Source organism: Dendropsophus ebraccatus, chromosome 9 (genome assembly GCF_027789765.1).
Source record: "Dendropsophus ebraccatus isolate aDenEbr1 chromosome 9, aDenEbr1.pat, whole genome shotgun sequence".
Lineage (NCBI taxonomy): Eukaryota > Metazoa > Chordata > Amphibia > Anura > Hylidae > Dendropsophus > Dendropsophus ebraccatus.
The window spans coordinates 120,717,003-120,742,363 of record NC_091462.1 but is presented as its reverse complement, the minus strand read 5'-3'; the positions used below and the strand labels follow the sequence as shown (position 1 = coordinate 120,742,363).

The following is a 25,361-nucleotide window of genomic DNA, read 5'->3' as shown; positions in this document are numbered from 1 at the left end:
TTATTGGCTGAGCCGTTGCTTGGTGACGGAGCTCGGAATGACTGAGGGGCGGGGTTAGGGCAGTTCACTTCCGGCTGGGCAGCGGTGCAGGTGCTGTTCGGTTACTCGGTGTTCTTCGTTCTGCTTTGGATTTCCATCCGTTTCACCGCGTTATGACACGTGACGCAGAGACACGTGATGAGCTGCCGGATTGGGCCGGTGCCAAGGAGTTCTACCAGAAATATGACCCCAAGGAGATCATCGGCAGGTAGTGGGCGGGGCCAGAGGAAGGGGGCGGGGTGAGGGTTATGCGAACAATATTATCTCCTGGGACCTTCTCACTGACCCCTGACCTCCTAACCTCACAGTCACGGAGCCCGGATCTCCCAGTTACTACCTTCTAATCTCTGACCTCCCAGTCACTGACCCCTGAACTCCTAACCTCTGACCTCCCAGTCATTGTCTGACTGACCCCTGACCTCCTAACCTATGACCTCCCAGTCATTGACCTCCTAACCTCTGACCCCTAACCTCCTAACCTCTGAACTCCCAGTGACAGACCCCTGACCTCCTAACCTCTGAACTCCCAGTGACAGACCCCTGACCTCCTAACCTCTGACCTCCCAGTCATTGTCTGACTGACCCCTTACCTCCTAACCTCTGACCTCCCAGTAACTCAACCCTGACCTCCTAATCTCTGTCCTCCCAGCCACTGACCTCCTAACCTCTGACCTCTTAGTCATTGACCCCTGACATCCCAGTCATTGACCTCCTAACCTCTTTCCTCCCAGTCATTGACCTCCTAACCTCTGACCTCCCAGTGACAGACCCCTGACCTCCTAACCTCTGACCTCCCAGTCATTGTCCGACTGACCCCTAACCTCCTAACCTCTGACCTCCCAGTCAGTGACCTCCTAACCTCTGACCTCCCAGTGACAGACCCCTAACCTCCTAACCTCTGACCTCCCAGTGACAGACCCCTAACCTCCTAACCTCTGACCTCCCAGTGACAGACCCCTAACCTAACCTCTGACCTCCCAGTGACAGACCCCTAACCTCCTAACCTCTGACCTCCCAGTGACAGACCCCTAACCTCCTAACCTCTGACCTCCCAGTGACAGACCCCTAACCTCCTAACCTCTGACCTCCCAGTGACAGACCCCTAACCTCCTAACCTCTGACCTCCCAGTGACAGACCCCTAACCTCCTAACCTCTGACCTCCCAGTGACAGACCCCTAACCTCCTAACCTCTGACCTCCCAGTCAGTGACCTCCTAACCTCTGACCTCCCAGTGACAGACCCCTAACCTCCTAACCTCTGACCTCCCAGTCAGTGACCTCCTAACCTCTGACCTCCCCGTCACTGATCAGTATAAGCAGTGGGGAGAAGCATTATGCTGAGTGCTTCCTGTACAGTCTAGCTGGGGGCTTCTCCCGGCTCGCTCTGGTGCTCCATGGGGTGTAGGATCAGTGTTGTGGCATGCTGGGAGCTCCAGGTCTTACTGCAGGATGAGGAGCCAGGGTTTGGGGGGATCAGAGCCCCCCACATGGCATCCTGCAGGGTGGAGTCCGTGTGATTGTAGGACGTGACGTAATGTTCTGTGCGACCTCAGGGGGGTCTCCAGCACGGTGCGGCGCTGCATCCACCGAGAGACCGGCCGTCAGTACGCCGTGAAGATCATCGAGGTGACGCCCGAAAGGATGAGTCCCGAACAGCTGCAGGAGGTGCGACTATCTACTGCCAAAGAGCTGGAGATCCTGCACCACGTGTCCCAGCACCCCTCCATTAGTGGGTATCCCCCCCCCCCCCGCAAACCCCCCCCCCCCCCCCGAGGACCCCGACATAAAGACTTCTCTCACTTCTCTTCTAGTCACACTGATCGACTCCTATGAATCCTCCACATTCATCTTCCTGGTGTTTGACCTGTGAGTATGAGACCTGTGGTGGTCCGGGCATCGTCCTGGTGTCTGACCTGTGAGTATGAGACCCTGTGGTGGTCCGGGCATCGTCCTGGTGTCTGACCTGTGAGTATGAGATGAGACCTGTGGTGGTCCGGGCATCGTCCTGGTGTCTGACCTGTGAGTATGAGATGAGACCTGTGGTGGTCCGGGCATCGTCCTGGTGTCTGACCTGTGAGTATGAGACCCTGTGGTGGTCCGGGCATCGTCCTGGTGTCTGACCTGTGAGTATGAGACCCTGTGGTGGTCCGGGCATCGTCCTGGTGTCTGACCTGTGAGTATGAGACCTGTGGTGGTCCGGGCATCGTCCTGGTGTCTGACCTGTGAGTATGAGATGAGACCCTGTGGTGGTCCGGGCATCGTCCTGGTGTCTGACCTGTGAGTATGAGACCTGTGGTGGTCCGGGCATCGTCCTGGTGTCTGACCTGTGAGTATGAGATGAGACCCTGTGGTGGTCCGGGCATCGTCCTGGTGTCTGACCTGTGAGTATGAGATGAGACCTGTGGTGGTCCGGGCATCGTCCTGGTGTCTGACCTGTGAGTATGAGACCTGTGGTGGTCCGGGCATCGTCCTGGTGTCTGACCTGTGAGTATGAGACCCTGTGGTGGTCCGGGCATCGTCCTGGTGTCTGACCTGTGAGTATGAGACCTGTGGTGGTCCGGGCATCGTCCTGGTGTCTGACCTGTGAGTATGAGATGAGACCCTGTGGTGGTCCGGGCATCGTCCTGGTGTCTGACCTGTGAGTATGAGACCTGTGGTGGTCCGGGCATCGTCCTGGTGTCTGACCTGTGAGTATGAGACCTGTGGTGGTCCGGGCATCGTCCTGGTGTCTGACCTGTGAGTATGAGACCTGTGGTGGTCCGGGCATCGTCCTGGTGTCTGACCTGTGAGTATGAGACCTGTGGTGGTCCGGGCATCGTCCTGGTGTCTGACCTGTGAGTATGAGATGAGACCTGTGGTGGTCCGGGCATCGTCCTGGTGTCTGACCTGTGAGTATGAGATGAGACCCTGTGGTGGTCCGGGCATCGTCCTGGTGTCTGACCTGTGAGTATGAGACCCTGTGGTGGTCCGGGCATCGTCCTGGTGTCTGACCTGTGAGTATGAGACCTTTGGGGGTCCGGGCATCGTCCTGGTGTCTGACCTGTGAGTATGAGACCTGTGGTGGTCCGGGCATCGTCCTGGTGTCTGACCTGTGAGTATGAGACCCTGTGGTGGTCCGGGCATCGTCCTGGTGTCTGACCTGTGAGTATGAGATGAGACCCTGTGGTGGTCCGGGCATCGTCCTGGTGTCTGACCTGTGAGTATGAGATGAGACCTGTGGTGGTCCGGGCATCGTCCTGGTGTCTGACCTGTGAGTATGAGACCTGTGGTGGTCCGGGCATCGTTCCTGGTGTCCTGACCTGTGAGTATGAGATGAGACCTGTGGTGGTCCGGGCATCGTCCTGGTGTCTGACCTGTGAGTATGAGACCTGTGGTGGTCCGGGCATCGTCCTGGTGTCTGACCTGTGAGTATGAGACCTGTGGTGGTCCGGGCATCGTCACTGGTGTCTGACCCTGTGAGTATGAGATGAGACCTGTGGTGGTCCGGGCATCGTCCTGGTGTCTGACCTGTTGAGTATGAGATGAGACCCTGTGGTGGTCCGGGCATCGTCCTGGTGTCTGACCTGTGAGTATGAGATTGAGACCTGTGGTGGTCCGGGCATCGTCCTGGTGTCTGACCTGTGAGTATGAGATGAGACCTGTGGTGGTCCGGGCATCGTCCTGGTGTCTGACCTGTGAGTATGAGATGAGACCGGTGGTGGTCCGGGCATCGTCCTGGTGTCTGACCTGTGAGTATTATACCTGTGGTGGTCCGGGCATCGTCCTGGTGTCTGACCTGTGAGTATGAGACCTGTGGTGGTCCGGGCATCGTCCTGGTGTCTGACCTGTGAGTATGAGACCTGTGGTGGTCCGGGCATCGTTTTGGTGTCTGACCTGTGAGTATGAGATGAGACCTGTGGTGGTCCGGGCATCGTCCTGGTGTCTGACCTGTGAGTATGAGATGAGACCTGTGGTGGTCCGGGCATCGTCCTGGTGTCTGACCTGTGAGTATGAGATGAGACCTGTGGTGGTCCGGGCGTCGTCCTGGTGTCTGACCTGTGAGTATGAGATGAGACCTGTGGTGGTCCGGGCATCGTCCTGGTGTCTGACCTGTGAGTATGAGACCCTGTGGTGGTCCGGGCATCGTCCTGGTGTCTGACCTGTGAGTATGAGACCTGTGGTGGTCCGGACATCGTCCTGGTGTCTGACCTGTGAGTATGAGACCTGTGGTGGTCCGGGCATCGTCCTGGTGTCTGACCTGTGAGTATGAGATGAGACCTGTGGTGGTCCGGGCATCGTCCTGGTGTCTGACCTGTGAGTATGAGATGAGACCCTGTGGTGGTCCGGGCATCGTCCTGGTGTCTGACCTGTGAGTATGAGATAAGATCTGTGGTGGTCCGGGCATCGTCCTGGTGTCTGAACCTGTGAGTATGAGACCTGTGGTGGTCCGGGCATCGTCCTGGTGTCTGACCTGTGAGTATGAGATGAGACCTGTGGTGGTCCGGGCATCGTCCTGGTGTCTGACCTGTGAGTATGAGATGAGACCTGTGGTGGTCCGGGCATCGTCCTGGTGTCTGACCTGTGAGTATGAGATGAGACCTGTGGTGGTCCGGGCATCGTCCTGGTGTCTGACCTGTGAGTATGAGATGAGACCTGTGGTGGTCCGGGCATCGTCCTGGTGTCTGACCTGTGAGTATGAGACCCTGTGGTGGTCCGGGCATCGTCCTGGTGTCTGACCTGTGAGTATATGAGACCTGTGGTGGTCCGGGCATCGTCCTGGTGTCTGACCTGTGAGTATGAGACCTGTGGTGGTCCGGGCATCGTCCTGGTGTCTGACCTGTGAGTATGAGATGAGACCTGTGGTGGTCCGGGCATCGTCCTGGTGTCTGACCTGTGAGTATGAGATGAGACCCTGTGGTGGTCCGGGCATCGTCCTGGTGTCTGACCTGTGAGTATGAGATAAGATCTGTGGTGGTCCGGGCATCGTCCTGGTGTCTGACCTGTGAGTATGAGACCTGTGGTGGTCCGGGCATCGTCCTGGTGTCTGACCTGTGAGTATGAGATGAGACCTGTGGTGGTCCGGGCATCGTCCTGGTGTCTGACCTGTGAGTATGAGATGAGACCTGTGGTGGTCCGGGCATCGTCCTGGTGTCTGACCTGTGAGTATGAGATGAGACCCTGTGGTGGTCCGGGCATCGTCCTGGTGTCTGACCTGTGAGTATGAGACCTGTGGTGGTCCGGGCATCGTCCTGGTGTCTGACCTGTGAGTATGAGACCTGTGGTGGTCCGGGCATCGTCCTGGTGTCTGACCTGTGAGTATGAGATGAGACCTGTGGTGGTCCGGGCATCGTCCTGGTGTCTGACCTGTGAGTATGAGATGAGACCCTGTGGTGGTCCGGGCATCGTCCTGGTGTCTGACCTGTGAGTATGAGATGAGACCTGTGGTGGTCCGGGCATCGTCCTGGTGTCTGACCTGTGAGTATGAGATGAGACCTGTGGTGGTCCGGGCATCGTCCTGGTGTCTGACCTGTGAGTATGAGATGAGACCTGTGGTGGTCCGGGCATCGTCCTGGTGTCTGACCTGTGAGTATGAGATGAGACCCTGTGGTGGTCCGGGCATCGTCCTGGTGTCTGACCTGTGAGTATGAGATGAGACCCTGTGGTGGTCCGGGCATCGTCCTGGTGTCTGACCTGTGAGTATGAGACCTGTGGTGGTCCGGGCATCGTCCTGGTGTCTGACCTGTGAGTATGAGATGAGACCCTGTGGTGGTCCGGGCATCGTCCTGGTGTCTGACCTGTGAGTATGAGATGAGACCCTGTGGTGGTCCGGGCATCGTCCTGGTGTCTGACCTGTGAGTATGAGATGAGACCTGTGGTGGTCCGGGCATCGTCCTGGTGTCTGACCTGTGAGTATGAGATGAGACCTGTGGTGGTCCGGGCATCGTCCTGGTGTCTGACCTGTGAGTATGAGATGAGACCCTGTGGTGGTCCGGGCATCGTCCTGGTGTCTGACCTGTGAGTATGAGATGAGACCTGTGGTGGTCCGGGCATCGTCCTGGTGTCTGACCTGTGAGTATGAGACCTGTGGTGGTCCGGGCATCGTCCTGGTGTCTGACCTGTGAGTATGAGATGAGACCCTGTGGTGGTCCGGGCATCGTCCTGGTGTCTGACCTGTGAGTATGAGACCTGTGGTGGTCCGGGCATCGTCCTGGTGTCTGACCTGTGAGTATGAGATGAGACCCTGTGGTGGTCCGGGCATCGTCCTGGTGTCTGACCTGTGAGTATGAGACCTGTGGTGGTCCGGGCATCGTCCTGGTGTCTGACCTGTGAGTATGAGACCCTGTGGTGGTCCGGGCATCGTCCTGGTGTCTGACCTGTGAGTATGAGACCTGTGGTGGTCCGGGCATCGTCCTGGTGTCTGACCTGTGAGTATGAGATGAGACCCTGTGGTGGTCCGGGCATCGTCCTGGTGTCTGACCTGTGAGTATGAGATGAGACCTGTGGTGGTCCGGGCATCGTCCTGGTGTCTGACCTGTGAGTATGAGACCTGTGGTGGTCCGGGCATCGTCCTGGTGTCTGACCTGTGAGTATGAGATGAGACCTTTGGGGGTCCGGGCATCGTCCTGGTGTCTGACCTGTGAGTATGAGATGAGACCTTTGGGGGTCCGGGCATCGTCCTGGTGTCTGACCTGTGAGTATGAGACCTGTGGTGGTCCGGGCATCGTCCTGGTGTCTGACCTGTGAGTATGAGATGAGACCTGTGGGGGTCCGGGCATCGTCCTGGTGTCTGACCTGTGAGTATGAGATGAGACCCTGTGGTGGTCCGGGCATCGTCCTGGTGTCTGACCTGTGAGTATGAGACCCTGTGGTGGTCCGGGCATCGTCCTGGTGTCTGACCTGTGAGTATGAGACCTTTGGGGGTCCGGGCATCGTCCTGGTGTCTGACCTGTGAGTATGAGACCTGTGGTGGTCCGGGCATCGTCCTGGTGTCTGACCTGTGAGTATGAGACCCTGTGGTGGTCCGGGCATCGTCCTGGTGTCTGACCTGTGAGTATGAGATGAGACCCTGTGGTGGTCCGGGCATCGTCCTGGTGTCTGACCTGTGAGTATGAGATGAGACCTGTGGTGGTCCGGGCATCGTCCTGGTGTCTGACCTGTGAGTATGAGACCTGTGGTGGTCCGGGCATCGTCCTGGTGTCTGACCTGTGAGTATGAGATGAGACCTGTGGTGGTCCGGGCATCGTCCTGGTGTCTGACCTGTGAGTATGAGACCTGTGGTGGTCCGGGCATCGTCCTGGTGTCTGACCTGTGAGTATGAGACCTGTGGTGGTCCGGGCATCGTCCTGGTGTCTGACCTGTGAGTATGAGATGAGACCTGTGGTGGTCCGGGCATCGTCCTGGTGTCTGACCTGTGAGTATGAGATGAGACCCTGTGGTGGTCCGGGCATCGTCCTGGTGTCTGACCTGTGAGTATGAGATGAGACCTGTGGTGGTCCGGGCATCGTCCTGGTGTCTGACCTGTGAGTATGAGATGAGACCTGTGGTGGTCCGGGCATCGTCCTGGTGTCTGACCTGTGAGTATGAGATGAGACCTGTGGTGGTCCGGGCATCGTCCTGGTGTCTGACCTGTGAGTATGAGATGAGACCTGTGGTGGTCCAGGCATCGTCCTGGTGTCTGACCTGTGAGTATGAGACCTGTGGTGGTCCGAGCATCGTCCTGGTGTCTGACCTGTGAGTATGAGACCTGTGGTGGTCCGGGCATCGTCCTGGTGTCTGACCTGTGAGTATGAGACCTGTGGTGGTCCGGGCATCGTCCTGGTGTCTGACCTGTGAGTATGAGATGAGACCTGTGGTGGTCCGGGCATCGTCCTGGTGTCTGACCTGTGAGTATGAGATGAGACCTGTGGTGGTCCGGGCATCGTCCTGGTGTCTGACCTGTGAGTATGAGATGAGACCTGTGGTGGTCCGGGCATCGTCCTGGTGTCTGACCTGTGAGTATGAGACCCTGTGGTGGTCCGGGCATCGTCCTGGTGTCTGACCTGTGAGTATGAGACCTGTGGTGGTCCGGACATCGTCCTGGTGTCTGACCTGTGAGTATGAGACCTGTGGTGGTCCGGGCATCGTCCTGGTGTCTGACCTGTGAGTATGAGATGAGACCTGTGGTGGTCCGGGCATCGTCCTGGTGTCTGACCTGTGAGTATGAGATGAGACCCTGTGGTGGTCCGGGCATCGTCCTGGTGTCTGACCTGTGAGTATGAGATAAGATCTGTGGTGGTCCGGGCATCGTCCTGGTGTCTGACCTGTGAGTATGAGACCTGTGGTGGTCCGGGCATCGTCCTGGTGTCTGACCTGTGAGTATGAGACCTGTGGTGGTCCGGGCATCGTCCTGGTGTCTGACCTGTGAGTATGAGACCTGTGGTGGTCCGGGCATCGTCCTGGTGTCTGACCTGTGAGTATGAGACCTGTGGTGGTCCGGGCATCGTCCTGGTGTCTGACCTGTGAGTATGAGATGAGACCTGTGGTGGTCCGGGCATCGTCCTGGTGTCTGACCTGTGAGTATGAGATGAGACCCTGTGGTGGTCCGGGCATCGTCCTGGTGTCTGACCTGTGAGTATGAGACCTGTGGTGGTCCGGGCATCGTCCTGGTGTCTGACCTGTGAGTATGAGACCTGTGGTGGTCCGGGCATCGTCCTGGTGTCTGACCTGTGAGTATGAGATGAGACCTGTGGTGGTCCGGGCATCGTCCTGGTGTCTGACCTGTGAGTATGAGATGAGACCCTGTGGTGGTCCGGGCATCGTCCTGGTGTCTGACCTGTGAGTATGAGATGAGACCTGTGGTGGTCCGGGCATCGTCCTGGTGTCTGACCTGTGAGTATGAGACCTGTGGTGGTCCGGGCATCGTCCTGGTGTCTGACCTGTGAGTATGAGATGAGACCTGTGGTGGTCCGGGCATCGTCCTGGTGTCTGACCTGTGAGTATGAGATGAGACCTGTGGTGGTCCGGGCATCGTCCTGGTGTCTGACCTGTGAGTATGAGATGAGACCTGTGGTGGTCCGGGCATCGTCCTGGTGTCTGACCTGTGAGTATGAGATGAGACCCTGTGGTGGTCCGGGCATCGTCCTGGTGTCTGACCTGTGAGTATGAGACCTGTGGTGGTCCGGGCATCGTCCTGGTGTCTGACCTGTGAGTATGAGATGAGACCCTGTGGTGGTCCGGGCATCGTCCTGGTGTCTGACCTGTGAGTATGAGATGAGACCTGTGGTGGTCCGGGCATCGTCCTGGTGTCTGACCTGTGAGTATGAGACCCTGTAGTGGTCCGGGCATCGTCCTGGTGTCTGACCTGTGAGTATGAGATGAGACCTTTGGGGGTCCGGGCATCGTCCTGGTGTCTGACCTGTGAGTATGAGACCTGTGGTGGTCCGGGCATCGTCCTGGTGTCTGACCTGTGAGTATGAGATGAGACCCTGTGGTGGTCCGGGCATCGTCCTGGTGTCTGACCTGTGAGTATGAGACCTGTGGTGGTCCGGGCATCGTCCTGGTGTCTGACCTGTGAGTATGAGACCTGTGGTGGTCCGGGCATCGTCCTGGTGTCTGACCTGTGAGTATGAGACCTGTGGTGGTCCGGGCATCGTCCTGGTGTCTGACCTGTGAGTATGAGATGAGACCTGTGGTGGTCCGGGCATCGTCCTGGTGTCTGACCTGTGAGTATGAGATAAGATCTGTGGTGGTCCGGGCATCGTCCTGGTGTCTGACCTGTGAGTATGAGATGAGACCTGTGGTGGTCCGGGCATCGTCCTGGTGTCTGACCTGTGAGTATGAGACCTGTGGTGGTCCGGGCATCGTCCTGGTGTCTGACCTGTGAGTATGAGATGAGACCTGTGGTGGTCCGGGCATCGTCCTGGTGTCTGACCTGTGAGTATGAGACCCTGTGGTGGTCCGGGCATCGTCCTGGTGTCTGACCTGTGAGTATGAGACCCTGTGGTGGTCCGGGCATCGTCCTGGTGTCTGACCTGTGAGTATGAGACCCTGTGGTGGTCCGGGCATCGTCCTGGTGTCTGACCTGTGAGTATGAGACCTGTGGTGGTCCGGGCATCGTCCTGGTGTCTGACCTGTGAGTATGAGATGAGACCTGTGGTGGTCCGGGCATCGTCCTGGTGTCTGACCTGTGAGTATGAGATGAGACCTGTGGTGGTCCGGGCATCGTCCTGGTGTCTGACCTGTGAGTATGAGATGAGACCCTGTGGTGGTCCGGGCATCGTCCTGGTGTCTGACCTGTGAGTATGAGACCTGTGGTGGTCCGGGCATCGTCCTGGTGTCTGACCTGTGAGTATGAGATGAGACCCTGTGGTGGTCCGGGCATCGTCCTGGTGTCTGACCTGTGAGTATGAGACCCTGTAGTGGTCCGGGCATCGTCCTGGTGTCTGACCTGTGAGTATGAGATGAGACCTTTGGGGGTCCGGGCATCGTCCTGGTGTCTGACCTGTGAGTATGAGACCTGTGGTGGTCCGGGCATCGTCCTGGTGTCTGACCTGTGAGTATGAGATGAGACCCTGTGGTGGTCCGGGCATCGTCCTGGTGTCTGACCTGTGAGTATGAGATGAGACCTGTGGTGGTCCGGGCATCGTCCTGGTGTCTGACCTGTGAGTATGAGATGAGACCTGTGGTGGTCCGGGCATCGTCCTGGTGTCTGACCTGTGAGTATGAGACCCTGTGGTGGTCCGGGCATCGTCCTGGTGTCTGACCTGTGAGTATGAGATGAGACCTGTGGTGGTCCGGGCATCGTCCTGGTGTCTGACCTGTGAGTATGAGATGAGACCTGTGGTGGTCCGGGCATCGTCCTGGTGTCTGACCTGTGAGTATGAGATGAGACCTGTGGTGGTCCGGGCATCGTCCTGGTGTCTGACCTGTGAGTATGAGATGAGACCTGTGGTGGTCCGGGCATCGTCCTGGTGTCTGACCTGTGAGTATGAGATGAGACCCTGTGGTGGTCCGGGCATCGTCCTGGTGTCTGACCTGTGAGTATGAGATGAGACCTGTGGTGGTCCGGGCATCGTCCTGGTGTCTGACCTGTGAGTATGAGATGAGACCTGTGGTGGTCCGGGCATCGTCCTGGTGTCTGACCTGTGAGTATGAGACCTGTGGTGGTCCGGGCATCGTCCTGGTGTCTGACCTGTGAGTATGAGATGAGACCTGTGGTGGTCCGGGCATCGTCCTGGTGTCTGACCTGTGAGTATGAGATGAGACCTGTGGTGGTCCGGGCATCGTCCTGGTGTCTGACCTGTGAGTATGAGACCTGTGGTGGTCCGGGCATCGTCCTGGTGTCTGACCTGTGAGTATGAGACCTGTGGTGGTCCGGGCATCGTCCTGGTGTCTGACCTGTGAGTATGAGACCCTGTGGTGGTCCGGGCATCGTCCTGGTGTCTGACCTGTGAGTATGAGATGAGACCCTGTGGTGGTCCGGGCATCGTCCTGGTGTCTGACCTGTGAGTATGAGACCTGTGGTGGTCCGGGCATCGTCCTGGTGTCTGACCTGTGAGTATGAGACCTGTGGTGGTCCGGGCATCGTCCTGGTGTCTGACCTGTGAGTATGAGATGAGACCTGTGGTGGTCCGGGCATCGTCCTGGTGTCTGACCTGTGAGTATGAGACCTGTGGTGGTCCGGGCATCGTCCTGGTGTCTGACCTGTGAGTATGAGACCTGTGGTGGTCCGGGCATCGTCCTGGTGTCTGACCTGTGAGTATGAGATGAGACCTGTGGTGGTCCGGGCATCGTCCTGGTGTCTGACCTGTGAGTATGAGATGAGACCCTGTGGTGGTCCGGGCATCGTCCTGGTGTCTGACCTGTGAGTATGAGATAAGATCTGTGGTGGTCCGGGCATCGTCCTGGTGTCTGACCTGTGAGTATGAGACCTGTGGTGGTCCGGGCATCGTCCTGGTGTCTGACCTGTGAGTATGAGATGAGACCTGTGGTGGTCCGGGCATCGTCCTGGTGTCTGACCTGTGAGTATGAGATGAGACCTGTGGTGGTCCGGGCATCGTCCTGGTGTCTGACCTGTGAGTATGAGATGAGACCCTGTGGTGGTCCGGGCATCGTCCGGGTGTCTGACCTGTGAGTATGAGATGAGACCCTGTGGTGGTCCGGGCATCGTCCTGGTGTCTGACCTGTGAGTATGAGACCTGTGGTGGTCCGGGCATCGTCCTGGTGTCTGACCTGTGAGTATGAGATGAGACCTGTGGTGGTCCGGGCATCGTCCTGGTGTCTGACCTGTGAGTATGAGATGAGACCCTGTGGTGGTCCGGGCATCGTCCTGGTGTCTGACCTGTGAGTATGAGACCTGTGGTGGTCCGGGCATCGTCCTGGTGTCTGACCTGTGAGTATGAGATGAGACCTTTGGGGGTCCGGGCATCGTCCTGGTGTCTGACCTGTGAGTATGAGACCCTGTGGTGGTCCGGGCATCGTCCTGGTGTCTGACCTGTGAGTATGAGACCTGTGGTGGTCCGGGCATCGTCCTGGTGTCTGACCTGTGAGTATGAGACCTGTGGTGGTCCGGGCATCGTCCTGGTGTCTGACCTGTGAGTATGAGATGAGACCTGTGGTGGTCCGGGCATCGTCCTGGTGTCTGACCTGTGAGTATGAGACCTGTGGTGGTCCGGGCATCATCCTGGTGTCTGACCTGTGAGTATGAGATGAGACCTGTGGTGGTCCGGGCATCGTCCTGGTGTCTGACCTGTGAGTATGAGATGAGACCTGTGGTGGTCCGGGCATCGTCCTGGTGTCTGACCTGTGAGTATGAGATGAGACCTGTGGTGGTCCGGGCATCGTCCTGGTGTCTGACCTGTGAGTATGAGATGAGACCCTGTGGTGGTCCGGGCATCGTCCTGGTGTCTGACCTGTGAGTATGAGACCTGTGGTGGTCCGGGCATCGTCCTGGTGTCTGACCTGTGAGTATGAGACCTGTGGTGGTCCGGGCATCGTCCTGGTGTCTGACCTGTGAGTATGAGATGAGACCCTGTGGTGGTCCGGGCATCGTCCTGGTGTCTGACCTGTGAGTATGAGACCTGTGGTGGTCCGGGCATCGTCCTGGTGTCTGACCTGTGAGTATGAGATGAGACCTGTGGTGGTCCGGGCATCGTCCTGGTGTCTGACCTGTGAGTATGAGACCCTGTGGTGGTCCGGGCATCGTCCTGGTGTCTGACCTGTGAGTATGAGATGAGACCTGTGGTGGTCCGGGCATCGTCCTGGTGTCTGACCTGTGAGTATGAGACCCTGTGGTGGTCCGGGCATCGTCCTGGTGTCTGACCTGTGAGTATGAGATGAGACCTGTGGTGGTCCGGGCATCGTCCTGGTGTCTGACCTGTGAGTATGAGATGAGACCTGTGGTGGTCCGGGCATCGTCCTGGTGTCTGACCTGTGAGTATGAGATGAGACCTGTGGTGGTCCGGGCATCGTCCTGGTGTCTGACCTGTGAGTATGAGATGAGACCTGTGGTGGTCCGGGCATCGTCCTGGTGTCTGACCTGTGAGTATGAGACCCTGTGGTGGTCCGGGCATCGTCCTGGTGTCTGACCTGTGAGTATGAGACCCTGTGGTGGTCCGGGCATCGTCCTGGTGTCTGACCTGTGAGTATGAGATGAGACCTGTGGTGGTCCGGGCATCGTCCTGGTGTCTGACCTGTGAGTATGAGACCTGTGGTGGTCCGGGCATCGTCCTGGTGTCTGACCTGTGAGTATGAGACCTGTGGTGGTCCGGGCATCGTCCTGGTGTCTGACCTGTGAGTATGAGACCTGTGGTGGTCCGGGCATCGTCCTGGTGTCTGACCTGTGAGTATGAGATGAGACCCTGTGGTGGTCCGGGCATCGTCCTGGTGTCTGACCTGTGAGTATGAGATGAGACCTGTGGTGGTCCGGGCATCGTCCTGGTGTCTGACCTGTGAGTATGAGACCTGTGGTGGTCCGGGCATCGTCCTGGTGTCTGACCTGTGAGTATGAGATGAGACCCTGTGGTGGTCCGGGCATCGTCCTGGTGTCTGACCTGTGAGTATGAGACCTGTGGTGGTCCGGGCATCGTCCTGGTGTCTGACCTGTGAGTATGAGATGAGACCCTGTGGTGGTCCGGGCATCGTCCTGGTGTCTGACCTGTGAGTATGAGATGAGACCTGTGGTGGTCCGGGCATCGTCCTGGTGTCTGACCTGTGAGTATGAGATGAGACCTGTGGTGGTCCGGGCATCGTCCTGGTGTCTGACCTGTGAGTATGAGATGAGACCTGTGGTGGTCCGGGCATCGTCCTGGTGTCTGACCTGTGAGTATGAGACCCTGTGGTGGTCCGGGCATCGTCCTGGTGTCTGACCTGTGAGTATGAGATGAGACCTGTGGTGGTCCGGGCATCGTCCTGGTGTCTGACCTGTGAGTATGAGATGAGACCCTGTGGTGGTCCGGGCATCGTCCTGGTGTCTGACCTGTGAGTATGAGATGAGACCTGTGGTGGTCCGGGCATCGTCCTGGTGTCTGATTTGTGAGTATGAGATGAGACCCTGTGGTGGTCCGGGCATCGTCCTGGTGTCTGACCTGTGAGTATGAGACCCTGTGGTGGTCCGGGCATCGTCCTGGTGTCTGACCTGTGAGTATGAGATGAGATCTGTGGTGGTCCGGGCATCGTCCTGGTGTCTGACCTGTGAGTATGAGATGAGACCCTGTGGTGGTCCGGGCATCGTCCTGGTGTCTGACCTGTGAGTATGAGATGAGACCCTGTGGTGGTCCGGGCATCGTCCTGGTGTCTGACCTGTGAGTATGAGACCCTGTGGTGGTCCGGGCATCGTCCTGGTGTCTGACCTGTGAGTATGAGACCTGTGGTGGTCCGGGCATCGTCCTGGTGTCTGACCTGTGAGTATGAGACCTGTGGTGGTCCGGGCATCGTCCTGGTGTCTGACCTGTGAGTATGAGATGAGACCTGTGGTGGTCCGGGCATCGTCCTGGTGTCTGACCTGTGAGTATGAGATGAGACCTGTGGTGGTCCGGGCATCGTCCTGGTGTCTGACCTGTGAGTATGAGATGAGACCTGTGGTGGTCCGGGCATCGTCCTGGTGTCTGACCTGTGAGTATGAGACCCTGTGGTGGTCCGGGCATCGTCCTGGTGTCTGACCTGTGAGTATGAGACCTGTGGTGGTCCGGGCATCGTCCTGGTGTCTGACCTGTGAGTATGAGACCCTGTGGTGGTCCGGGCATCGTCCTGGTGTCTGACCTGTGAGTATGAGATGAGACCCTGTGGTGGTCCGGGCATCGTCCTGGTGTCTGACCTGTGAGTATGAGATGAGACCCTGTGGTGGTCCGGGCATCGTCCTGGTGTCTGACCTGTGAGTATGAGATGAAACCCTGTGGTGGTCCGGGCATCGTCCTGGTGTCTGACCTGTGAGTATGAGACCCTGTGGTGGTCCGGGCATCGTCCTGGTGTCTGACCTGTGAGTATGAGACCTGTGGTGGTCCGGGCATCGTCCTGGTGTCTGACCTGTGAGTATGAGATGAGACCTGTGGTGGTCCGGGCATCGTCCTGGTGTCTGACCTGTGAGTATGAGACCTGTGGTGGTCCGGGCATCGTCCTGGTGTCTGACCTGTGAGTATGAGACCTGTGGTGGTCCGGGCATCGTCCTGGTGTCTGACCTGTGAGTATGAGATGAGACCTGTGGTGGTCCGGGCATCGTCCTGGTGTCTGACCTGTGAGTATGAGACCTGTGGTGGTCCGGGCATCGTCCTGGTGTCTGACCTGTGAGTATGAGACCTGTGGTGGTCCGGGCATCGTCCTGGTGTCTGACCTGTGAGTATGAGATGAGACCTGTGGTGGTCCGGGCATCGTCCTGGTGTCTGACCTGTGGTGGTCCGGGCATCGTCCTGGTGTCTGACCTGTGAGTATGAGACCTGTGGTGGTCCGGGCATCGTCCTGGTGTCTGACCTGTGAGTATGAGATGAGACCTGTGGTGGTCCGGGCATCGTCCTGGTGTCTGACCTGTGAGTATGAGATGAGACCCTGTGGTGGTCCGGGCATCGTCCTGGTGTCTGACCTGTGAGTATGAGACCTGTGGTGGTCCGGGCATCATCCTGGTGTCTGACCTGTGAGTATGAGATGAGACCCTGTGGTGGTCCGGGCATCGTCCTGGTGTCTGATCTGTGAGTATGAGACCTGTGGTGGTCCGGGCATCGTCCTGGTGTCTGACCTGTGAGTATGAGACCTGTGGTGGTCCGGGCATCGTCCTGGTGTCTGACCTGTGAGTATGAGATGAGACCCTGTGGTGGTCCGGGCATCGTCCTGGTGTCTGACCTGTGAGTATGAGACCCTGTGGTGGTCCGGGCATCGTCCTGGTGTCTGACCTGTGAGTATGAGATGAGACCCTGTGGTGGTCCGGGCATCGTCCTGGTGTCTGACCTGTGAGTATGAGACCTGTGGTGGTTCGGGCATCGTCCTGGTGTCTGACCTGTGAGTATGAGATGAGACCTGTGGTGGTCCGGGCATCGTCCTGGTGTCTGACCTGTGAGTATGAGATGAGACCTGTGGTGGTCCGGGCATCGTCCTGGTGTCTGACCTGTGAGTATGAGACCTGTGGTGGTCCGGGCATCGTCCTGGTGTCTGACCTGTGAGTATGAGATGAGACCTGTGGTGGTCCGGGCATCGTCCTGGTGTCTGACCTGTGAGTATGAGACCCTGTGGTGGTCCGGGCATCGTCCTGGTGTCTGACCTGTGAGTATGAGATGAGACCCTGTGGTGGTCCGGGCATCGTCCTGGTGTCTGACCTGTGAGTATGAGACCCTGTGGTGGTCCGGGCATCGTCCTGGTGTCTGACCTGTGAGTATGAGACCTGTGGTGGTCCGGGCATCGTCCTGGTGTCTGACCTGTGAGTATGAGATGAGACCTGTGGTGGTCCGGGCATCGTCCTGGTGTCTGACCTGTGAGTATGAGATGAGACCCTGTGGTGGTCCGGGCATCGTCCTGGTGTCTGACCTGTGAGTATGAGATGAGACCTGTGGTGGTCCGGGCATCGTCCTGGTGTCTGACCTGTGAGTATGAGACCTGTGGTGGTCCGGGCATCGTCCTGGTGTCTGACCTGTGAGTATGAGATGAGACCATGAGACCTGTGGTGGTCCGGGCATCGTCCTGGTGTCTGACCTGTGAGTATGAGATGAGACCTGTGGTGGTCCGGGCATCGTCCTGGTGTCTGACCTGTGAGTATGAGACCTGTGGTGGTCCGGGCATCGTCCTGGTGTCTGACCTGTGAGTATGAGACCCTGTGGTGGTCCGGGCATCGTCCTGGTGTCTGACCTGTGAGTATGAGACCCTGTGGTGGTCCGGGCATCGTCCTGGTGTCTGACCTGTGAGTATGAGACCTGTGGTGGTCCGGGCATCGTCCTGGTGTCTGACCTGTGAGTATGAGATGAGACCCTGTGGTGGTCCGGGCATCGTCCTGGTGTCTGACCTGTGAGTATGAGACCTGTGGTGGTCCGGGCATCGTCCTGGTGTCTGACCTGTGAGTATGAGACCTGTGGTGGTCCGGGCATCGTCCTGGTGTCTGACCTGTGAGTATGAGACCTTTGGGGGTCCGGGCATCGTCCTGGTGTCTGACCTGTGAGTATGAGATGAGACCTGTGGTGGTCCGGGCATCGTCCTGGTGTCTGACCTGTGAGTATGAGATGAGACCCTGTGGTGGTCCGGGCATCGTCCTGGTGTCTGACCTGTGAGTATGAGACCCTGTGGTGGTCCGGGCATCGTCCTGGTGTCTGACCTGTGAGTATGAGATGAGACCCTGTGGTGGTCCGGGCATCGTCTGGTGTCTGACCTGTGAGGTATGAGATGAGACCTGTGGTGGTCCGGGCATCGTCCTGGTGTCTGACCTGTGAGTATGAGACCTGTGGTGGTCCGGGCAGCGTCCTGGTGTCTGACCTGTGAGTATGAGATGAGACCTGTGGTGGTCCGGCATCGTCCTGGTGTCTGACCTGTGAGTATGAGACCTGTGGTGGTCCGGGCATCGTCCTGGTGTCTGACCTGTGAGTATGAGATGAGACACTGTGGTGGTCGGGCATCGTCCTGGTGTCTGACCTGTGAGTATGAGACCTGTGGTGGTCCGGGCATCGTCCTGGTGTCTGACCTTGAGTATGAGACTAGGACCTGTGGTGGGGTCCGGGCATCGGTCCTGTTTCGACTGTGAGGTATGAGATGAGACCCTTTGGGGGTCCGGGCATCGTCCTGGTGTCTGACCTGTGAGTATGAGATGAGACCCTGTGGTGGTCCGGGCATCGTCCTGGTGTCTGACCTGTGAGTATGAGACCTGTGGTGGTCCGGGCATCGTCCTGGTGTCTGACCTGTGAGTATTATACGAGACCTTTGGGGGTCCGGGCATCTTCATGCTTCTCACTGGCTCTTCTTTTCTGGTCAGGATGAAGAGGGGGGAGCTGTTTGACTATCTGACTGAGAAGGTTACGCTGAGTGAGAAGGAGACCAGGTGGGTTCCTCAGGATTATGGAGATTATGGGGTTACTGGGGATATGTAGAGATTACAGTGGGGAAGATGTAGAAAATACAGGGGGGTTTAAATGCATAACATTAGGTGGAGGATAAAGGGATGGGGGGGGGGGGTTGCTATGTGTGAATAACAGTGGGGAGGTATGTAGAGGTAGGGATAACAGTGTGGGTATGTAGAGGTAGGGATAACAGTGGGGGGTATGTAGATGTAATGATAACAGTGGGGGTATGTAGATGTAATGATAACAGTGGGGGGGTATGTAGATGTAGCGATTACAGGGAGGTATGTAGGGATAACAGTGGGGGGGTATGTAGAGGTAGGGATAACAGTGGGTGGGGGTATGTAGATGTAGGGATAACTGGGGGGGTATGCAGAGGTAGGGATAACAGTGGGTGGGGGTATGTAGATGTAGGGATAACAGTGGGGGTATGCAGATGTAGGGATAACAGTGGGGGTATGTAGGTATAGTAGTGGGTGGGTATGTAGTGATAACAGTGGGGGGTATGTAGGGATAACAGTGGGGGGTATGTAGATGTAGGGATAACAGAGGAGGGGTATATAGATGTAGGGATAACAGTGGGGGGGTTTGTAGAGGTAGGGATAACAGTGGGGGGGGGGGGGTATGTAGAGGTAAGGATAACAGTGGGGGGGTTTGTAGAGGTAGGGATAACAGTGGGGGTATGTAGAGGTAGGGACAACAGTGGGGGGTATGTAGAGGTAGGGATAACAGTGGGGGTATGTAGAGGTAGGGATAACAGTGGGGGGTATGTAGAGGTAGGGATAACAGTGGGGGGGTTTGTAGAGGTAGGGATAACAGTGGGGGGGTATGTAGAGGTAGGGATAACAGTGGGGGGGTTCGTAGAGGTAGGGATAACAGTGGGTGGGGGTATGTAGAGGTAGGGATAACAGTGGGGGGTATGTAGAGGTAGGGATAACAGTGGGGGGGTATGTAGAGATAGGGATAACAGTGGGGGGTATGTAGAGGTAGGGATAACAGTGGGTGGGGGTATGTAGATGTAATGATAACAGTGTGGGGGTATGTAGATGTAATGATAACAGTGTTGGGGGTATGTAGGGATAACAGTGGGGTGGTATGTAGAGGTAGGGATAACAGTGGGGGGGTTTGTAGAGGTAGGGATAACAGTGGGGGTATGTAGAGGTAGGGATAACAGTGGGGGTATGTAGAGGTAGGGATAACAGTGGGGGTATGTAGAGGTAGGGATAACAGTGGGGGTATGTAGAGGTAGGGATAACAGTGGGGGGTATGTAGACGTAGGGATAACAGTGGGAGGGTTTGTAGAGGTAGGGATAACAGTGGGGGGGTATGTAGAGGTAGGGATAACAGTGGGGGGGTTCATAGAGGTAGGGATAACAGTGGGGGGTTTGTAGAGGTAGGGATAACAGTGTGGGGGGGGGGGTATGTAGAGGTAGGGATAACAGTGTGGGGGGGGGTATGTAGAGGTAGGGATAACAGTGGGGGGGGTTTGCAGAGGTAGGGATAACAGTGGGGGGGGGATGTAGAGGTAGGGATAACAGTGGGGGGTATGTAGAGGTAGGGATAACCAGTAGGGGGGTATGTAGAGGTAGGGATAACAGTGGGGGGGGTATGTAGAGGTAAGGATAACAGTGGGGGGTATGTAGAGGTAGGGATAACAGTGGGGGGGGGGTATGTAGAGGTAGGGATAACAGTGGGTGGGGGTATGTAGAGGTAGGGATAACAGTGGGGGGTATGTAGAGGTAGGGATAACAGTGGGGGGGTATGTAGAGGTAGGGATAACAGTGGGGGGGGGTATGTAGAGGTAGGGATAACAGTGGGGGGTATGTAGAGGTAGGGATAACAGTGGGTGGGGGTATGTAGAGGTAGGGATAACAGTGTGGGGGGGGTATGTAGAGGTAGGGATAACAGTGGGGGGGTATGTAGAGGTAGGGATAACAGTGGGGGGTATGTAGAGGTAGGGATAACAGTGGGGGGTATGTAGAGGTAGGGATAACAGTGGGGGTATGTAGAGGTAGGGGATAACAGTGGGGGGGTATGTAGAGGTAGGGATAACAGTGGGGGGGTTATGTATAGGTAGGGATAACAGTGGGGGGTATGTAGAGGTAGGGATAACAGTGGGGGGGTTTGTAGAGGTAGGGATAACAGTGGGGGGTATGTAGAGGTAGGGATAACAGTGGGTGGGGGTATGTAGATGTAGGGGTATGTAGAGGTAGGGATAACAGTGTGGGGGGGGTATGTAGAGGTAGGGATAACAGTGGGGGGTATGTAGAGGTAGGGATAACAGTGGGGGGGTATGTAGAGGTAGGGATAACAGTGGGTGGGGGTATGTAGAGGTAGGGATAACAGTGGGGGGGTATGTAGAGGTAGGGATAACAGTGGGTGGGGGTATGTAGAGGTAGGGATAACAGTGGGGGGTATGTAGAGGTAGGGATAACAGTGGGTGGGGGTATGTAGAGGTAGGGATAACAGTGGGGGGTATGTAGAGGTAGGGATAACAGTGGGGGGTATGTAGAGGTAGGGATAACAGTGGGGGGTATGTAGAGGTAGGGATAACAGTGGGGGGTATGTAGAGGTAGGGATAACAGTGGGGGGGGGTATGTAGATGTAAGGATAACAGTGGAGTGGGGGTATGTAGAGGTAGGGATAACAGTGGGGGGTATGTAGAGGTAGGGATAACAGTGGGGGGGGGTATGTAGATGTAAGGATAACAGTGGGGGGGTATGTAGAGGTAGGGATAACAGTGGAGGGGGGTATGTAGAGGTAGGGATAACAGTGGGGGGGGGTATGTAGATGTAATGATAACAGTGGGGGTATGTAGATGTAGCGATTACAGGGAGGTATGTAGGGATAACAGTGGGGTGGTATGTAGAGGTAGGGATAACAGTGTGTGTGGGGGGTATGTAGATATAGGGATAACTGGGGGGTATGCAGAGGTAGGGATAACAGTGGGGGTATATAGATGTAGGGATAACAGTGGGGGTATATAGATGTAGGGATAACAGTGGGGGTATGTAGGTATAGTAGTGGGTGGGTATGTAGTGATAACAGTGGGGGGGTATATAGATGTAGGGATAACAGTGGGGGGTTTGTAGAGGTAGGGATAACAGTGGGGGGGGTATGTAGAGGTAAGGATAACAGTGGGGGGGGGTATGTAGAGGTAGGGATAACAGTGGGGGGGGGTATGTAGAGGTAGGGATAACAGTGGGGGGGTATGTAGAGGTAGGGATAACAGTAGGGGGGTATGTAGAGGTAGGGATAACAGTGGGGGGTATGTAGAGGTAGGGATAACAGTGGGGGGTATGTAGAGGTAGGGATAACAGTGGGGGGGTATGTAGAGGTAGGGATAACAGTGGGGGGGTGTAGGGATGACAATAGGGGTATGTAGGGATAATAGTGGTGGGGTATGTGGATGTAGGGATAACCGTGGAGGGTATGTAGGGATAACAGTGGGGGCTATGTAGGGATTACAGTGGGGGGTATGTAGGGATAACAGTGGGGTGGTATGTAGATGTAGGGATAACAGTGGGGGGTATGTAGGGATAACAGTGGGGGGGTATGTAGATGTAGGGATAACAGTGGGGGGTATGTAGGGATAACAGTGGGGGTATGTAGATGTAGGGATAACAGTGGGGGGTATGTAGGGATAATAGTGGGGGGGGTATGTAGATGTAGGGATAACAGTGGGGGGTATGTAGGGATAACAGTGGGGGGTATGTAGATGTAGGGATAACAGTGGGGGGTATGTAGGGATAACAGTTTGGGGTATTTAGATGTAGGGATTACAGGAAAGTATGTAGGGATAACAGTGGGGGTATGTAGAGGTAGGGATTACAGTGGGGGGTATGTAGAGGTAGGGATTACAGTGGGGGGTATGTAGATGTAGGGATAACAGTGGAGGTATGTAGGGATAACAGTGGGGGGGTATGTAGAGGTAGGGATAACAGTGGAGGTATGTAGGGATAACAGTGGGGGAGTTTGTAGATGTAGGGATAACAGTGGAGGTATGTAGGGATGACAGTGGTGCGGAGGTAAGTAGGGATAACATTGGTGGGCAGGTATGTAAGTATAGTAGTGGGTGGGTATATAGGGATAACAGTGGTTGGGAGATATGTAGGGATAACAGTGGGTGGGATATGTAGGGCTAACAGTGGGGGGGTGTAGGGATAACAATAAGGGGGTATGTAGGAATAAAAATGGGGGGTATGCAGATGTGGGCAATACAGAGGAGTATGTAGGGATAACAGTGGGTGGTATGTAGATGTAGGCATTACAGGGGGGTATGTAGGGATAACAGTGGGGGGGTATGTAGAGGTAGGGATAACAGTGGGGGGGTATGTAGAGGTAGGGATAACAGTGGGGGGTATGTAGAGGTAGGGATTACAGGAAGGTATGTAGGGATAACAGTGGCGGGGTATGTAGAGGTAGGGATAACAGGGGGGGGGTATGTAGAGGTAGGGATAACAGTGGGGGGGGGTATGTAGTGGTAGGGATAACAGTGGGGGGGTATGTAGAGGTAGGGATAACAGTGGGGGGGGTATGTAGTGGTAGGGATAACAGTGGGGGGGTATGTAGAGGTAGGGATAACAGTGGGGGGTATGTAGAGGTAGGGATAACAGTGGGGGGGGTATGTAGAGATAGGGATAACAGTGGGGGGGTATGTAGCGATAGGGATAACAGTGGGGGGTATGTAGAGGTAGGGATAACAGTGGGGGGTATGTAGAGGTAGGGATAACAGTGGGGGGGTATGTAGAGATAGGGATAACAGTGGGGGGTATGTAGCGATAGGGATAACAGTGGGGGGTATGTAGAGGTAGGGATAACAGTGGGGGGTATGTAGAGGTAGGGATAACAGTGGGGGGGTATGTAGAGATAGGGATAACAGTGGGGGGTATGTAGAGATAGGGATAACAGTGGGGGGTATGTAGAGGTAGGGATAACAGTGGGATGGTATGTAGAGGTAAGGATAACAGTGGGGGGTATGTAGAGATAGGGATAACAGTGGGGGGTATGTAGAGATAGGATAACAGTGGGGGGTTATGTAGAGGTAGGGATAACAGTGGGGGGGGGGGGGTATGTAGAGGTAGGGATAACTGGGGGGTATGTAGAGGTAGGGATAACAGTGGGGGGTATGTAGAGGTAGGGATAACAGTGGGGGGTATGTAGAGGTAGGGATAACAGTGGGGGGATGTAGAGGTAGGGATAACAGTGGGGGGGGGGTATGTAGAGGTAGGGATAACAGTGGGGGGTATGTAGAGATAGGGATAACAGTGGGGGGTATGTAGAGATAGGGATAACAGTGGGGGGTATGTAGAGGTAGGGATAACAGTGGGGGGGTATGTAGAGATAGCGGATAACAGTGGGGGGTATGTAGAGGTAGGGATAACAGTGGGGGGGTATGTAGAGATAGGGATAACGTGGGGGGTATGTAGAGTAGGGATCACAGTGGGGGGTATGTAGAGGTAGGGATAACAGTGGGGGGGTATGTAGAGATAGGGATAACAGTGGGGGGTATGTAGAGGTAGGATAACAGTGGGGGGTGTATGTAGAGATAGGGATAACAGTGGGGGGTATGTAGAGGTAGGGATAACAGTGGGGGGGTATGTAGATGTAGCGATTACAGGAGAAATAACAGTAGGGGGGTTTGCGGATGCAGGGATAATAGTGGGGGGTATATAGATGTAGGCATTACAGGGGGGTATGTAGACGTAGGGATAGCAGTAGAGTGGTATGTAGGGATTACGGGAGTTATGTAGCCCCCTTGCCTCAGCACGTCATTGGGTCCACAGGACTGGTGCCCATCCGGCTCTCCCATGACCTGTCACTGGTAATGTATGTTGTGTATTCTAGGTGTATCATGCGTTCCCTGCTTGAGGCGGTCTCCTATCTACACGCCAATCACATTGTACACCGCGACCTAAAGCCGGAGAACATCCTGATGGACGACTGTCTGAACATCAAACTCTCTGACTTTGGCTTCAGTTGTGTCCTGAATCCTCCGGAGAAGCTGCGAGGTGCCGACATGGACCAGGGCGGCTCTTTGCATGTTAATGTTGCCTGTTGTGTGTAGCTTGTTAGTAGTATTATGTTGTCTGTTGTGTGTGTGTGTGTGTAGCTTGTTAGTAGTATTATGTTGTCTGTTGTGTGTGTGTGTGTGTAGCTTGTTAGTAGTATTATGTTGTCTGTTGTGTGTGTGTGTGTGTGTAGCTTGTTAGTAGTATTATGTTGTCTGTTGTGTGTGTGTGTGTGTGTGTAGTTTGTTAGTAGTATTATGTTGCATGTTTGTGTGTGTGTGTAGCTTGTTAGTAGTATTATGTTGCCTGTTGTGTGTGTGTGTGTAGCTTGTTAGTAGTAGTATGTTGCCTGTTGTGTGTGTGTGTGTAGCTTGTTAGTAGTATTATGCTGCCTGTTGTGTGTGTGTGTGTGTAGCTTGTTAGTAGTATTATGTTGCCTGTTTGTGTGTAGCTTGTTAGTAGTATTATGTTGCCTGTTGTGTGTGTGTGTGTAGCTTGTTAGTAGTATTATGTTGCCTGTTTGTGTGTAGCTTGTTAGTAGTATTATGTTGCCTGTTGTGTGTGTGTGTGTGTGTGTGTAGCTTGTTAGTAGTGTTATGTTGCCTGTTGAGTGTGTGTGTGTGTAGCTTGTTAGTAGCATTATGATGCCTGTTGTGTGTGTGTGTGTGTGTGTGTAGCTTGTTAGTAGTGTTATGTTGCCTGTTTGTGTGTAGCTTGTTAGTAGTATTATGTTGCCTGTTGTGTGTGTGTGTGTGTAGCTTGTTAGTAGTATTATGTTGCCTGTTGTGTGTGTGTGTGTGTGTGTAGCTTGTTTGTGTGTGTGTAGCTTGTT

At 55.7% G+C, this 25,361-nt stretch overlaps 1 protein-coding gene across 3 annotated transcripts in view; it reads left to right on the top strand.

Annotated features, from left to right (window-relative positions):
- The window catches only part of PHKG2 (phosphorylase kinase catalytic subunit gamma 2), a 42,932-nt gene that overhangs the window by 4,715 nt on the left and 12,856 nt on the right, over window positions 1-25,361 (top strand). The window contains exons 1-5 of one of the 3 annotated variants that reach the window (XM_069984762.1): window positions 48-247; window positions 1,593-1,768; window positions 1,851-1,905; window positions 18,434-18,499; window positions 24,366-24,529. In XM_069984762.1, the coding sequence (XP_069840863.1) occupies window positions 153-247; window positions 1,593-1,768; window positions 1,851-1,905; window positions 18,434-18,499; window positions 24,366-24,529 (556 nt within the window). In that variant the 5' untranslated portion in view covers window positions 48-152. Of the gene's footprint in view, window positions 1-47; window positions 248-1,592; window positions 1,769-1,850; window positions 1,906-18,433; window positions 18,500-24,365; window positions 24,530-25,361 lie in introns of those variants that run through there. The other 2 variants (XM_069984764.1, XM_069984763.1) reach the window with 2 other exon arrangements.